This window comes from Medicago sativa, chromosome 3 (assembly GCF_051527215.1).
Source record: "Medicago sativa cultivar Bolivia chromosome 3, Bolivia_mono, whole genome shotgun sequence".
Classification (NCBI taxonomy): Eukaryota; Viridiplantae; Streptophyta; class Magnoliopsida; order Fabales; family Fabaceae; genus Medicago; species Medicago sativa.
In genome coordinates this window covers 6,757,469-6,770,511 of record NC_140751.1, presented here as the reverse complement: position 1 = coordinate 6,770,511, position 13,043 = coordinate 6,757,469, and the positions used below count along the sequence as shown (strand labels likewise).

At 31.4% G+C, this 13,043-nt stretch overlaps 2 protein-coding genes across 2 annotated transcripts; both read right to left on the bottom strand.

Annotated features, from left to right (window-relative positions):
• Positions 1-346: 346 nt before the first annotated feature.
• Positions 347-3,026, bottom strand: LOC146935281 (berberine bridge enzyme-like 22). Its single transcript, XM_085750464.1, has 2 exons — positions 2,329-3,026; positions 347-1,665 (listed from the first exon to the last, which is right to left on the bottom strand). Exons 1-2 carry the CDS (start codon positions 2,825-2,827, stop codon positions 584-586), a joined length of 1,581 nt encoding a protein of 526 aa, XP_085606590.1. The 5' UTR covers positions 2,828-3,026; the 3' UTR covers positions 347-583.
• A 7,624-nt stretch (positions 3,027-10,650) lies between these two features.
• LOC146935280 (uncharacterized) lies at positions 10,651-12,395 on the bottom strand. Its single transcript, XM_085749027.1, has 7 exons — positions 12,313-12,395; positions 11,840-11,969; positions 11,586-11,740; positions 11,387-11,507; positions 11,112-11,222; positions 10,935-11,006; positions 10,651-10,848 (listed from the first exon to the last, which is right to left on the bottom strand). The coding sequence occupies exons 1-7, from the start codon at positions 12,390-12,392 to the stop codon at positions 10,651-10,653; spliced, it is 867 nt and encodes a 288-aa protein (XP_085605153.1). The 5' UTR covers positions 12,393-12,395.
• Between the last annotated feature and the right edge of the window lie 648 nt (positions 12,396-13,043).

Sequence of the window (13,043 nt, the reverse complement as noted above, 5' to 3'; positions counted from 1 at the left end):
AATTTTATTACTTCAATATAGTTTAGTACACTTGCTAAAATTGTATCAATAACCATAATAGTTGTATTGGAAAACCCTAAGGCAAAATGGTTCCGGGATGCTATTTCATGTTCCAGAATCCTAAGTGCATTGCAAATTGATTTTATAACCAATGTATACGCTTACTATTCTTTTTCATTTGAACTTAGACCCAACTTGAAATCCTTTTTACTTGATTTATTTACTCTTTATTTATTTCAATGTTGAAAACCCCAAATGTTATCTTAAATTGAACTAAAGCACATAATCAATCCCAAATATTGAAGTTAAAGCTCTACATGATAGTTTGTGAAAACAACTTAGAGTATATATGAAGATGGTAACTTTATTTTATCTTTTGTTATACACGTAACTTATACATAAACATTTACATGATACAAGCTTATATTATAAGTGCTTAATTATATGCTTAGTCCTCATGAGCTTAGCTCAGTTGGTTTGGAGAATGCATAATATATGCAAGGTCCGGGGTTTAAACCCTGTCCACCACCAAAATAGTCCCCCACCAAAATAAATATTATAAGTGCTTAATTAAGTTGTTAATTCAGGGGAGGGAATTCAGAAGAGGAATGCTCTGCTCATTCCTGAAAAAGTTTTGGGGATCAAATTTTGTCTTAATTTGTGCCAATCGCTTAAAGTTTCCCTTAAAGTACTTGATGCCCCAAACACTTGCTTCTGAGTACCTTGTATTGTCATACTTGTTGCTACCTATATCAAGATCCCTATAGTTGTAATATGCAGCTCTTGGAGACTTTGAAACATAAGGAGTCATGTATCCATAAAGCATTCTCATCCACTTTATATGCTTGTTGGATTCTTCAATGCTATTCATATCCCACTTGACCATATATTGTATGTTGTACAAGTTTCCTTTTCTATGTGGAAAAGGGATTTCAGATTCTGAAATTTCATTCAGTCTTCCACCATAAGGTTCCATTATAAGTAATGCTAATGTGTCTTCTTTTAGAAGCATTCTCCAAATACCTTCTAAACCAGCTTCTGGTATAGGCTCTTTTACATAGTCAGATTTGGCTTTGAATGAGCTTTTGAAGGTTACAATTCTATTCAGCAAGAGTTCTATAGGGTCATCTTTGTTGAATCCTGCAAAATACAAAACTGATTGAATCCAACTCATTTCAATGCAGTCATTGTCTTGCAACCCTAATTCAGGGAAACTCTCATTCATTATTCTGATTAAGTTATCTTTTTCTCCAAGGAAGAGAGAGTTAAACTTGGTTTGGATTGTTTTTGAATTCGCACCACTATTTTGAGCAACTATTCTAATGAAAAGATCTTCATGCAATTTATCTGCTATGTATTGCCACCTATGAAGGACCTTGGTTGCTCCTTGTTCCAATGTTCTTTGAATGTTGAATACTGTAACAATAGGTGGAACTCTAACCAACCTTATCTTCCATGCAAGAATGATTCCAAAACTAGTAGCACTACCTCCTCTAATAGCCCAAAAAACATCTTCTCCCATTGATTTTCTATCAAGAATTTTCCCATTTACATCTATAAGGTGAGCATCAACAACATGATCTGCTGCTAGACCATGTTTCCTTACCAAGGTACCAAATCCACCTCCACTGATGTGACCACCTATTCCAACACTTGGACATATACCTGTTTGGATAAGCAATTTAATTAATCATTTGTCATAGAAATGTTTATGCATTAATTATAGTTATTTTTACAATGGAAGATAAAAAAAAACCGTTAGTTATTTTTTAAGAAAAAAATCACTTTTTATAAAAAAAAATAAATTAATAATCACTTTTAAGAGCATGCATCCGTTTGTTATAGTTTTTTTTTTAAAGAAAAAAATCTAAATCCAAAAACAGCTTCAAATTATAAGTTGTTAAGAGTAGTTTCTTAAAAATTGATTTTTTGTTCGAGGAGAGAAAAATAAATGTCAAAAGATTGATGTTATTTTGTAACAAAAAAAAAATCTTTTGTATAGTTTGTATCCGAAAAAACTAAATTATTAGTTATTACGATAAACAAAAACAAATATATTCTTATTTTTTTTTTATAAAATCTTTAAAAATTAATTTTTAAATTATTAAATGTCAAAATTACATTTATTTTAATATGTAGCAAACGGACCAAAATAAAGTCAAAACTAGATTTTTATAACCAGAGAGCTTATAGAAATAAGTTGAAAACAACTTATGAGCGTGTCATAAGTTTTTTCATAAACTCTCAAATAATCTCTCAAGTGCTTATAATAATAGATTAGCTCAAACTTCTTTAAAAAAAAAAATTAGATAAGCTCAAACTAATTACCTGCAGGGAATCCATGAACTTTACTTGCTTTAGAGACTTTATAGTAAAGTTCACCTAATGTTGCACCAGCCTGAATCCAAGCAGATTCATCGGCAAGATTAATGTCGATCAAACGGATGTTGATGAGATCAATCATGATAAAGGGTGTCTTACAAAGATAAGACAGTCCTTCATAATCATGGCCACCACTAACCACTCTAATCTGCACACCAATCTTTTTGCTGCATAGTATGGCTGCTTGAATTTCTGATTCATGAGAAGGTGTCATAATGAGAAGAGGCTTGCTTGATGAATTCAGCCATCTTGGATTTTGTTTCAGTGATTCCAATACTTGTGGATACAATATGGATGATGAGTTGATAAACACTGTGTTTTCACTGGATTCAGAAAAGCTACTACCTATGGTTAACATGCACTGCATGAAACTTTTCTCAACTGAAATAGAAGAAGCACAAGAGATTGAAAGAGATAGAATCAGAAACACTGCAAGATAAGCCATCTCTTAATGTTTTACTACTTTCCAAACTTTTTGGTTATAACAAGTGATATATTTTTTGGTTCTAACAAGTGGTATACATGCATGTATATATAGAACATTTGTTCACTTGAGATGGTAGAAAATAGAATATTGAAGTATATAGAGATAGAGACTAGAGAGAACGTTTTAAGATATTTTACTTGAGTCAAAAGAAGGGGTGACAGTGTTATTCAAAGAAGAAAACGTGTTTTGTCCTAGGCACCCCAAGCAAATCTCAGCCTTGGTTTTCATAAATTGATTGTGTTTTTTGTTTGTTTTGTGTTGATGCTCCGGGTCTTAGGAGAAGGGTACCCTAGTAATCCGGAGTTTTGACGTTGGAAGGTAAGTTAAATCTGACAAGAATTGTTTTCATAGGAATCAAACTCTGATTCTCCTAAACAATTCGTTTAAATGGGAGCTTATTAACCACTTGAGTTCAATCATTTATTATAAATTGATTATGTTAAAGCTTCCTTCACTTTGTAAATATTTTTTATTTTGATTTTCTATAAGGTGTTCATTTTAATTTACTAATAAAAAAATGTGAGACTTATAAGTGAAAAGCTAGGAAAGAAATACGACGAAATGTTAAATACAGTTGATGTGTTCATCAAAATAATGAAAACATTCTTTTGACATTTTCATCGACATTTTCATCTTCTAGAAAATATACTATTGTGCATTTCAAAAACCTATTAGAATGTATATTGGTGTGATTAGCCTTTCATAAGATTTTGTTATTCAGTAGCAAACATATTTGTGTGTTTTAAGCCTTCATAAGATTTAACCTATTTATTAGTAGGTTTATAGGTGTGGCAAGACCTTAGTGTAAAATAGACTTTTAAATAGACTTTTAGACTTCATCAGACCTTTAAAAAGTTCAAACCAATCCTTAAAAATGAGCCTATGACGGGTAATAGGTATGCTCAAGCCTATACTTTTTGAAGTAGGCAAGGCTTAGGCCTTACAAAATCCGACCCAACTTAACTCAATTCCACCCCTAATGGTGATGTTGTCTTGATAATGTTTTTTGCTAGAAGCAGTAATTCCCCTATTAAAATGACAAATATTTTAATTGAGAGTAAAATAGAGATTTATACAATAATACATTCTAGGGTTAATTATGTTTCTAGTCCCTATAAAATAACGACCTTGTAAGTTTAGTCCCTACTTAATTTTAATAGCATTTTTAGTCCCTAATTTTGTTTTTCTGCACTGAGTATTAGTCCCTACTCAATTCAAATTTGTTTAATTTATGCTTAAACTCTTAAATTTTTGAACAATTTTTTGCAGACATGTTTAGAACATTACTAAAAGTTCGTCCGCAAAAAATTATCGCAAAATTTGATTTCTACATCCAGATTTTATTACTTTTTATCTTTAACTTTTGTCGTTTTAAAAAATTCATATTTAATTCATTTCATGTCAGAAAATTTTAAATTTTAGTAAACGAACCTTTCATAGTGTTCTAATCTTGTCTCAAAAAAATCGTTCAAAAATTTAAGAGTTTAAGGATAATTAATCAAACTTTGTTTTAGCAGGGACTAAAATTATAAGTAATTTTTTTTTTATAGGGACTAAAAATGCTATTAAAATTAAGTAGGGACTAAACTTACAAGGTCGCTATTTTATAGGGACTAGAAACATAATTAACCCTACATTCTAATAGATGTAATTTTTCTTAGGGTTAATTAAGTTTTTAGTCCCTATAAATATTCACAGTTTTGTTTTTTAGTCCCTACAAAATAAAATCAAATCACACTTTTTTAGTCCCTGTGACATTTTCCTTAAGCATTTTAGGGACCAAAAATGTTGATGGAAATTTTTGAAAGGGACTAAAAATGCCGATGGAAAAATTTTATAGGGACTAAAAATACTGATGAAAATTTTTATAGGGACTAAAAAGTGTGATTTTATTTTATAGGAATTAAAAACAAAATTCTAAATATTTACAGGGACCATTTACTTGATTAACCCTTTTTCTTATATATGAGACAAAATAGTCTTCAAAAATTCTCTTTAAATTAGGACTGGAGGGAAGGGAGTATCGCTTTCTTAACAAATAAAATTAACAAAAATTCAAACAAGAAAGTAGAGTATATTTTCACAAAATAAACGTGGTTCAGATTATGATGTGATTTAACACAATATTTGTGTGTGTGTTTTTTTTTTTTTTTTTGAAGGACGCAATATTTGTGTGTTGTTAGCTGCTTTCAAAAAGTTTGTGGTTGTTGATGATGAGTTAGACAAAACATGAGTCGACAACGTGGACCATTTTTTTAACCTGAACTAAGCAAGGTACCTATGCTTTCCCTTCCATTTTTATGTATGTTTAATGTTTAAAATAAAAAAATTTATACTTCTTATAAAAGGAGATTATTTATCATTTTTTGAGGAAGATTATTAAAAGAATGGTCTTGTTAACGAGTATCCTAATAACACTATTTAAGGATTCCTAATCAAGAAAATGGTTATAGGTAAAATTAAATAGTTTGATTTTCAATACATTGAATGTATCAATTTTTATAAAAAAGTTACTATTTAAATGTTGTTAAGAAGTATCTTAAGGACATTCGTTAGCATTTCTCAGGACCAAAGAAAGTAAGAAAGTATTCTTCAAAGATGTGTGTTATCTGAACAATAATTTGTGTGACAATTTTTGGGACACTCATAACTTTATAAAGAAAAATAGATATTGATACCGAAACCAAAACAATTGAGAGAAAAAAAATGAAAAATAAATTAGTCCACCCAAATTAATACTGGTACATATTAGCTTAAAATGGTTACAATTATACTATATTTCCATTTTTTTTAAAGTAGTTTAGTGACTAAAATTTCATCTTTTCTGAAACTTGTGTTTGTAAAAAATATTCATAACCTATGGGTAGGGTACTACAATGTCATTTCCCATACCCGCGTTTGTAAAAAATACTCATACCTTAGCTCGTATCCTCGTGGGTAGCAACTTTAGTGTCGTTCCCCATACTCTATGGGCAGCTGCATCCATTACTCTCACTTTAACTATGAAAAGACAATAAAAACATAACAATTGAAATAAAACTATGTCCAAATGTTTTCAAATCAACTCATAAAATAGTACGAATCGTAGTATTTAGCCAAATAAAACATCCAAAATATCCCTAAACAATTGTGCACCAGTAGGAGGGAGCGGTTACTGTATTAAGTAGTTTTTAGGCTTAGGCTTAAATAACTAAATAATTATACACCAAGAACAAATAAATTATTTATCATATTATAAAAATATGTGTATGCGGGTTGCAGGGCTGAACATAATACCCTTACATGTGCTCATACCCATTTAAATCTTCGGGTAATTACCCGAACTTAAGCCCAGACCAATGAAAGTATAAAAATATGTGTATGCGGGTTGCAGGGCTGAACAGTATAATACCCTTACATGTGCTCATACCCATTTAAATCTTCGGGTAATTACCCGAACTTAAGCCCAGACCAATGAAAGTGGGGTTTTGCCCTATCCATTGTAGGTACCCATCAGACCTGGGTCCAATTGTCATCCCTTGTGATGTTTCCAATCTCACAATTATTTTTTACCTTTGGAATGTTAATTGTATGGTATGGTTGACTATTGCACAAAATGAACATATTTATTTGAGTTTCTCCTTCTGCACTAGGCTTTTCTCCCAGTGCACAACAAACGGTAGTTAATTGCCGTTCTTGTGAGCGATTTATAACTACTATTTCGTAGCGAACGATAATTTCTATTTTAAGAAATCAAATCAGTCTATCAAAATTGTGTAATAAATGATAGTTATTTATCGTTTAAGGTATTTTAGATAGTTTAAAGTGCATGTGAGCAATTCTAGATACGTAAAGAACAATTTTCCTCTAGTTATCATGTTTTAAATTTGTAAATGGGAAACCAAGAACATTGAGAAAACTATTAAATGTGCAGCAGCTATCATATCATGGCCCTCAAGCCCTACCATATCAACTAGTCCGTCCACTCAAAAATTTCCATTTTTGACAACCCACTATATCCGGCTGTGCTTGAAGTTGAAACAAATATCTCTCAAACGAAACATCTAAGCTGTTTCTAATTATAACCAATAAGTGGTAATCATACGTTGTTCATCCATTTTCTTATCCGCACACCAGTGAGTGTACATACATATCTTGAATTGTTGACCAAGTTAGACAAGTAGTATAAAGAAGAGAAATGTATCTTGAATTCAAAATTGTGATGTCAAATGTGGAGTCGTTCATTCTATCAATATAAACGTTGTCATTTAAATGAGTCAGGATCCGTTGACACCAGGTGTCAACGAATTTGTTGACACCAAATCTCAACCGCTCATTTAAATAATCGAAAGGTTCACATTTATTCACTTACAAACGTCACAGGATCTATCTTTCCTTGATTATACATGATTAATTCTCTCTCTAGTATCTTTTATTACTGAAAAATCAATGGCCATACCCTTCTTCATCTTTCTGCCTAAGGCTATGATGAATATTTCCTCAAGCTTTGACCAATAGGGGCGGATCCAGGATTAGATTTTTAGTGTGGCTAAAATATGTCAAACAATTTATCCAATGAAATTAAATATTATATATTATTTCGTCCAAAATAATAGTCTTAGTAGTTTTATTTGAGCTAGTTTTACTATCCCAAATTCATTTGTAACCTTAAGAATTGCTAATTAGAACAAAATAAGCTCTCAGATTTTGCTAACATTTCATTATTATAGACATCCTTCATATGAAAAAGAAATTAGAAAAAAAAAAATTGGTGTGGCAATAGCCACACTATGTTGCATTCAGATCCGCCCCTAACACCCTCTTCGAATGTAGCTTGATTATAATATAATGGTATTACTTGTCTCCAATTCTCGACTCGTAATCCTATCAAGGTTTCCTTCACAACAAAACATGCAATATACAAGAAGATCATGTATATTTATTTGTAGTCATCACCTTGATTCCTTTTCGTGATCATTCCAAATTTCCATCACCATTAATAAAAATTAATTTAATTTAATTCATTCATTGAAACAAATACTAGAATCTCGTGCCAGTAATAAAGACGTATCATAATTTTCCTTAATCCATTGATAAACTAGTTTATTCTACTCCAGAACACAATCAATGTCAAAGAATTCGGCAATAAAATATGAGAGAGAATAAGTTATGTACAATCAAGAAACGAGAGATCATGTGAGGGTTGTAAGTGAATAAATGTGAACCTTTGGATCAAGTTAAATGAACGGTTGAGATTTGGTGTCAACAAATTCGTTGACACCTGGTGTCAACGGATCTTGACTCCATTTAAATATATGTTTTCAAAATGAGTGTAGATTGTAGAAGATAAAAAAATAAGAGAGATAAAGATAAACAATATAATGTTACATAAGGTGTGTTTGTATATAATTGTTTAAATAACACCACTGAATAAAGAAAAATAAAATACAAAACCAAAAAAACAAACTGAAAATTATTTTTTTTTACTAAATTATACTTTTAAATTTCGTTACTTCTAAGCCTAATTAATTCATGGTTATGTCCCTGTTGACGGTGTGAAACATTTTTACACATACATCCAATCAAATCATGTCAACCAGATAATTTTAGGGATATTAACCTAACAAGGAGCCATCATCATAGAGTGATTTGAATGTATCATGGGCAGATTCACGGAAACATTTTCAGTGTGACTAAACAAGTAGCAACCGATTTTTAGTATTTTTGGGTCATGTTAACCGTGCTTCTTTAACTTGTTAAGGAAGTTAAAAAAGAAAATTTTAAGTCTAAAAGGAAACTTTTTAAACTTTTAATGTATTGACTACACAACTTTCAATACAAAATACTACTATATTTGACTACTTAACTAGTGCCTCTAGACACCGGTTAACATTTTCCTTTATACTTTGGCGACCGAAATATCAATCACTAATTCAATCGGTTAACATATTAGATACCGATTTTTAATTTTTCTACTCTAACAGCCGAATTTTATGTCAGTATTTCAGTCGTTAAACAGATTATAGACCAATTTTTACACTTTTAATGGCCGAACATTCGATCGCTAAAGCAGAAAATTCTAATTTTTTTTTTTTTTAAATCAACCATATGATGATTCCGCCCCTAAAATGTGTGCATGTGAAGGAAAAAATATTTTCTAAAAAATCTAAAACAAACGGATACGGGATACTAGTTTGATTTTTTTTTAAGGATATTAGTTTGATTTATTAATAGGTTGTTTTGGTTATTAATTAGCTAAAATAATCCAAATATATATTTTTTAGAGAAAAGTGCGCTATGTCCAGCTTTTTTTTTTTTTACAAATGTTATGTCGTTTTTTTGTTTTGTACATATGTTATGTCGGCATTAATAGAATTAAACATCATGATATTATTTTCTTCATTATGATATGTTTCTTTCGTGCCTTCGCACCATATAGCATTTCTGATCATATGGAGTACTCATCCACTAAGAAAATCCATTATTAGCTACCTATTTTAACTAACACTAGAACGCCGACCCGTGCATCGCACGGGTCTCACGGGTCGGAATAATTTGATACATAATAAAATGAAGAATTAATTAAGATTTTAGTCTCTATAAATATATCAAATTTCGTTTTTAATCCTCATAAATTTTTTTGATAGATTTTGGTTCCTATAAAAAATTTCAGCACGTAGTTTTAGTCCCTATTAAATTAAAATTTGTTTAATTATGCTTAAAATTTTAAATTTTTTAATGATTTTTTATAGGGTTAATTATGTTTCTAGTCCCTATAAAATAGCGACCTTGTAAGTTTAGTCCCTACTTAATTTTAATAGCATTTTTAGTCCCTAATTTTGTTTTTCTGCACTGAGTATTAGTCCCTACTCAATTCAAATTTGTTTAATTTATGCTTAAACTCTTAAATTTTTGAACAATTTTTTGCAGACATGTTTAGAACATTACTAAAAGTTCGTCCGCAAAAAATTATCGCAAAATTTGATTTCTACATCCAGATTTTATTACTTTTTATCTTTAACTTTTGTCGTTTTAAAAAATTCATATTTAATTCATTTCATGTCAGAAAATTCTAAATTTTAGTAAACGAACCTTTCATAGTGTTCTAATCTTGTCTCAAAAAAATCGTTCAAAAATTTAAGAGTTTAAAGATAATTAATCAAACTTTGTTTTAGCAGGGACTAAAATTATAAGTAAATTTTTTTTTATAGGGACTAAAAATGCTATTAAAATTAAGTAGGGACTAAACTTACAAGGTCGCTATTTTATAGGGACTAGAAACATAATTAACCCCTTTTTATATACTTGTTTAAAACATTATAAAATGTTCCTTCGCTTAAACACATACTAAGCAAAGGCAAGCATACTAACTTGGTTTTGTCAATCTGTACTTTTAATTTAACCTGTGAATGCGCGGGATCTAGTTACTCAAGCCAAATCAGTATTGAGGTTTCTTCATCAAGCATACCAACTTGGTGAATGACTATCTAACATTCAGAAAAATATTAACACCTTCCAGAGGTAGATATAAAAATAAATTTCGTACATTTAGAGGTCGAAGCGCTAATAAAAGACAATGATAATAAATTTTTGAAATAATACTTATGCCAATGAATAAATTTATTTAGGTGGACTGGAAAAAGTTTCCTTAGCTAAGTAAATATTGCCGACACAGCAACTTGAAAAAAATTAAAAACCAAACTGTAAAAAACAAAAGGAAAAAACACAGATTATTTAATGTCGGATTTATGCAGATTGAAGGAATTCGATAACAAAGCAAACGGCTCCAGCATTCGAGCAAGCTAAACATCTTTGTCGTCCTTGTGCTCAATTTTGACACGAACAACTCTGGTAGGTTTTGTGACCGACGTCTGGCCAGCTTCATCATCATCAACAGCCACAGAGTCAATGCTATTAGAGGACCTCTTAGCACCTGTTTTGGTGGTTGGTGTGTCAATCACACATGTATTTCTGCATGAGTCCTCAGCCTCTGGTACATCCTGCAGACATTGGCGACAAACAATTTGATCAATTGTGTTACGGATTAAACCTTTACGGACTCATGAAAGATTAATGTAATAATTACCATCTGAATATTTGAATTGTTTGGCGCAGCACCATCCACACTAAGCTCAACAACAGATCCATCGTCGGGTTTCTATCACGTATACATCAATAAAGGGAAGCAATTAGCAACACGATTCTTCCTTTATGTGCATTATTCTATAACAATTATAAAACCGTAATATCAGTTATGTTCTACCTTCAAATTATACTTAAACATAAACTGCTCAAGGACACCAACATCATCAGATGCCTTCTTTATGACATAATTCCGATACTTCTTTACGACATTTCCTTCACCAACCTCAACCTTGAAAAGAATTTGCTTGTCAATCAGCACATTAAAATCAGCAGGATAATCATTGTTCTACTGCTCCCTGCTCAAAAATAATAAAATGTTAGTACAAATTTTCGTCGGTAGATATACCTCATATATAGACCACACATTTATACAATTATATAATACACGACTACCTCATCATGTTCATTGATCAAGTCTTGCACATTACGCCCAATAAACTGGTTCACCTGGCGATCAAAAAGAACAAAAGTAGTGGACCATGTGTCGTCCATCACGATGACATGCAGCTTGAACCTATCAAATAATCAACTATATCAATACAATTCCACGCATGATAAAAACAAAAATTATATTCGGATAAACTTTGTTTACCTTGGGACTGCACCCTTGCAAGTTTTACACTTGCGACAACAGAGCACTCCATTGTCAACGGTGGCCAATGAAGCACACTGGGTGCATGATCGAAAGTACCAATCAACCCCAGTTTCGATCTCACATATAGTGGCAAGCACCGAACCTTGACAGATCTGTAAATATTTTGTAGCCTTTTGCATAAAAATATTGAAGAAAAATAACAAAGATGAATCCAAAAATACATCTAAAAATTTCATTAAACAGATAGCCACCTCAGTTGACTCAATCATGCTTTCAATTGTCATTCGGTTGGTGTTGAGCAAGTCATCTGATAAAGACGCGGAGCTGTTCGTTGAAATCTGGCTGACACTTCGGGTTAACTGTATTGATGCATTTTTCATTCTAATAAAAGGGCACCAATGTCAATAGAAGAGTAGCGAGACTCAAGTAGCAAGGTAAGAGACGACAACATATAACTCATGTAACCTATCCATAATAATTGGACAATAATATTTGACAGTGTTACTATTAATATTGTGCTGCTCTTTTCTGTGTGCACATCTTCTCAAACTTTCTTACTTATTACAAATTCTAACATGCCATCAGAAAACTATTGTTAGTGGATATCTTTAGGGTCGTATGCCAAATAAGCTACCCATAAACGATGGGAGGACCTCCAGACAACTTAATTACGACCAAAAAAACTTGTCTTTATTCTATAACATATAAAAATGTATATGGTTACCCTGTCATGTACGCAGCGACTTCAGGCAAATCGCCATTAAGTATTAGCTTAGTCCCATTAAAGGCATTAGCAACTCCCATAGCACCTAATTTTTCAAATATTCAACAGCAAGTGAACATAATTTCACATTTCATTCTTGATATCAACAGAAAGCACAAACTTAAAACATGACATACCTAAATACATGCGTGTCTTGCAGAACTGCAATATCAATATAGTATGTGTGTGGTTGTTATGGTTGCCAAAAAAGGTCACAATTTTGTCAGCATGTTCACCCCAAAGAGAGCAATGCAAGTGGTTGTTTCTGTAATAAAATATTACCAAAATATCAATTCAGGAACATAAGGTATATTAAAATTATATTACATGAACCAGTTACAAAGAAACAGACAAAGCTTACTCAAGATCCTCTAAAGTGAGATCAATAACCCTGCTTTTCCTTCCATCCTTTTCAGTTTCCCTTATATCACCTCTTTCAATTACATGACCAATAACATCTGAAATTACGTATACAAAAGCAAAAACAAATAACAAATGTATGAAATTCCTAAAGGAATGCTTATAGGTAGTAATAATGTACAACACACATTCAGAATTGAAGTCTTTGAAGTCTTACCCATAGACACTTCCTCGACAGTTGAAGAGAGAATTTCATTGAATGGCTTGAACTCAAAAACGTTCATAGGGATAGCAGGCGAGTGTGCTTTGGTAAAAGTTGAATTGTGCATCAT

What these genes read in the sequence shown, in the direction of transcription:
- LOC146935281 (XM_085750464.1), bottom strand. Translation starts at nt 2,827, where the DNA reads ATGGCTTATCTTGCAGTGTTTCTGATTCTATCTCTTTCAATCTCTTGT. An exon ending in AGTTCATGGATTCCCTGCAG is followed by an intron (nt 1,666 to 2,328) that starts GTAATTAGTTTG and finishes TTATCCAAACAG; the next exon opens with GTATATGTCCAAGTGTTGGA.
- LOC146935280 (XM_085749027.1), bottom strand. Translation starts at nt 12,392, where the DNA reads ATGGGAGTTGCTAATGCCTTTAATGGGACTAAGCTAATACTTAATGGC. An exon ending in GCATGATTGAGTCAACTGAG is followed by an intron (nt 11,741 to 11,839) that starts GTGGCTATCTGT and finishes AAATATTTACAG; the next exon opens with ATCTGTCAAGGTTCGGTGCT. An exon ending in ACAATTCAAATATTCAGATG is followed by an intron (nt 10,849 to 10,934) that starts GTAATTATTACA and finishes CAATGTCTGCAG; the next exon opens with GATGTACCAGAGGCTGAGGA.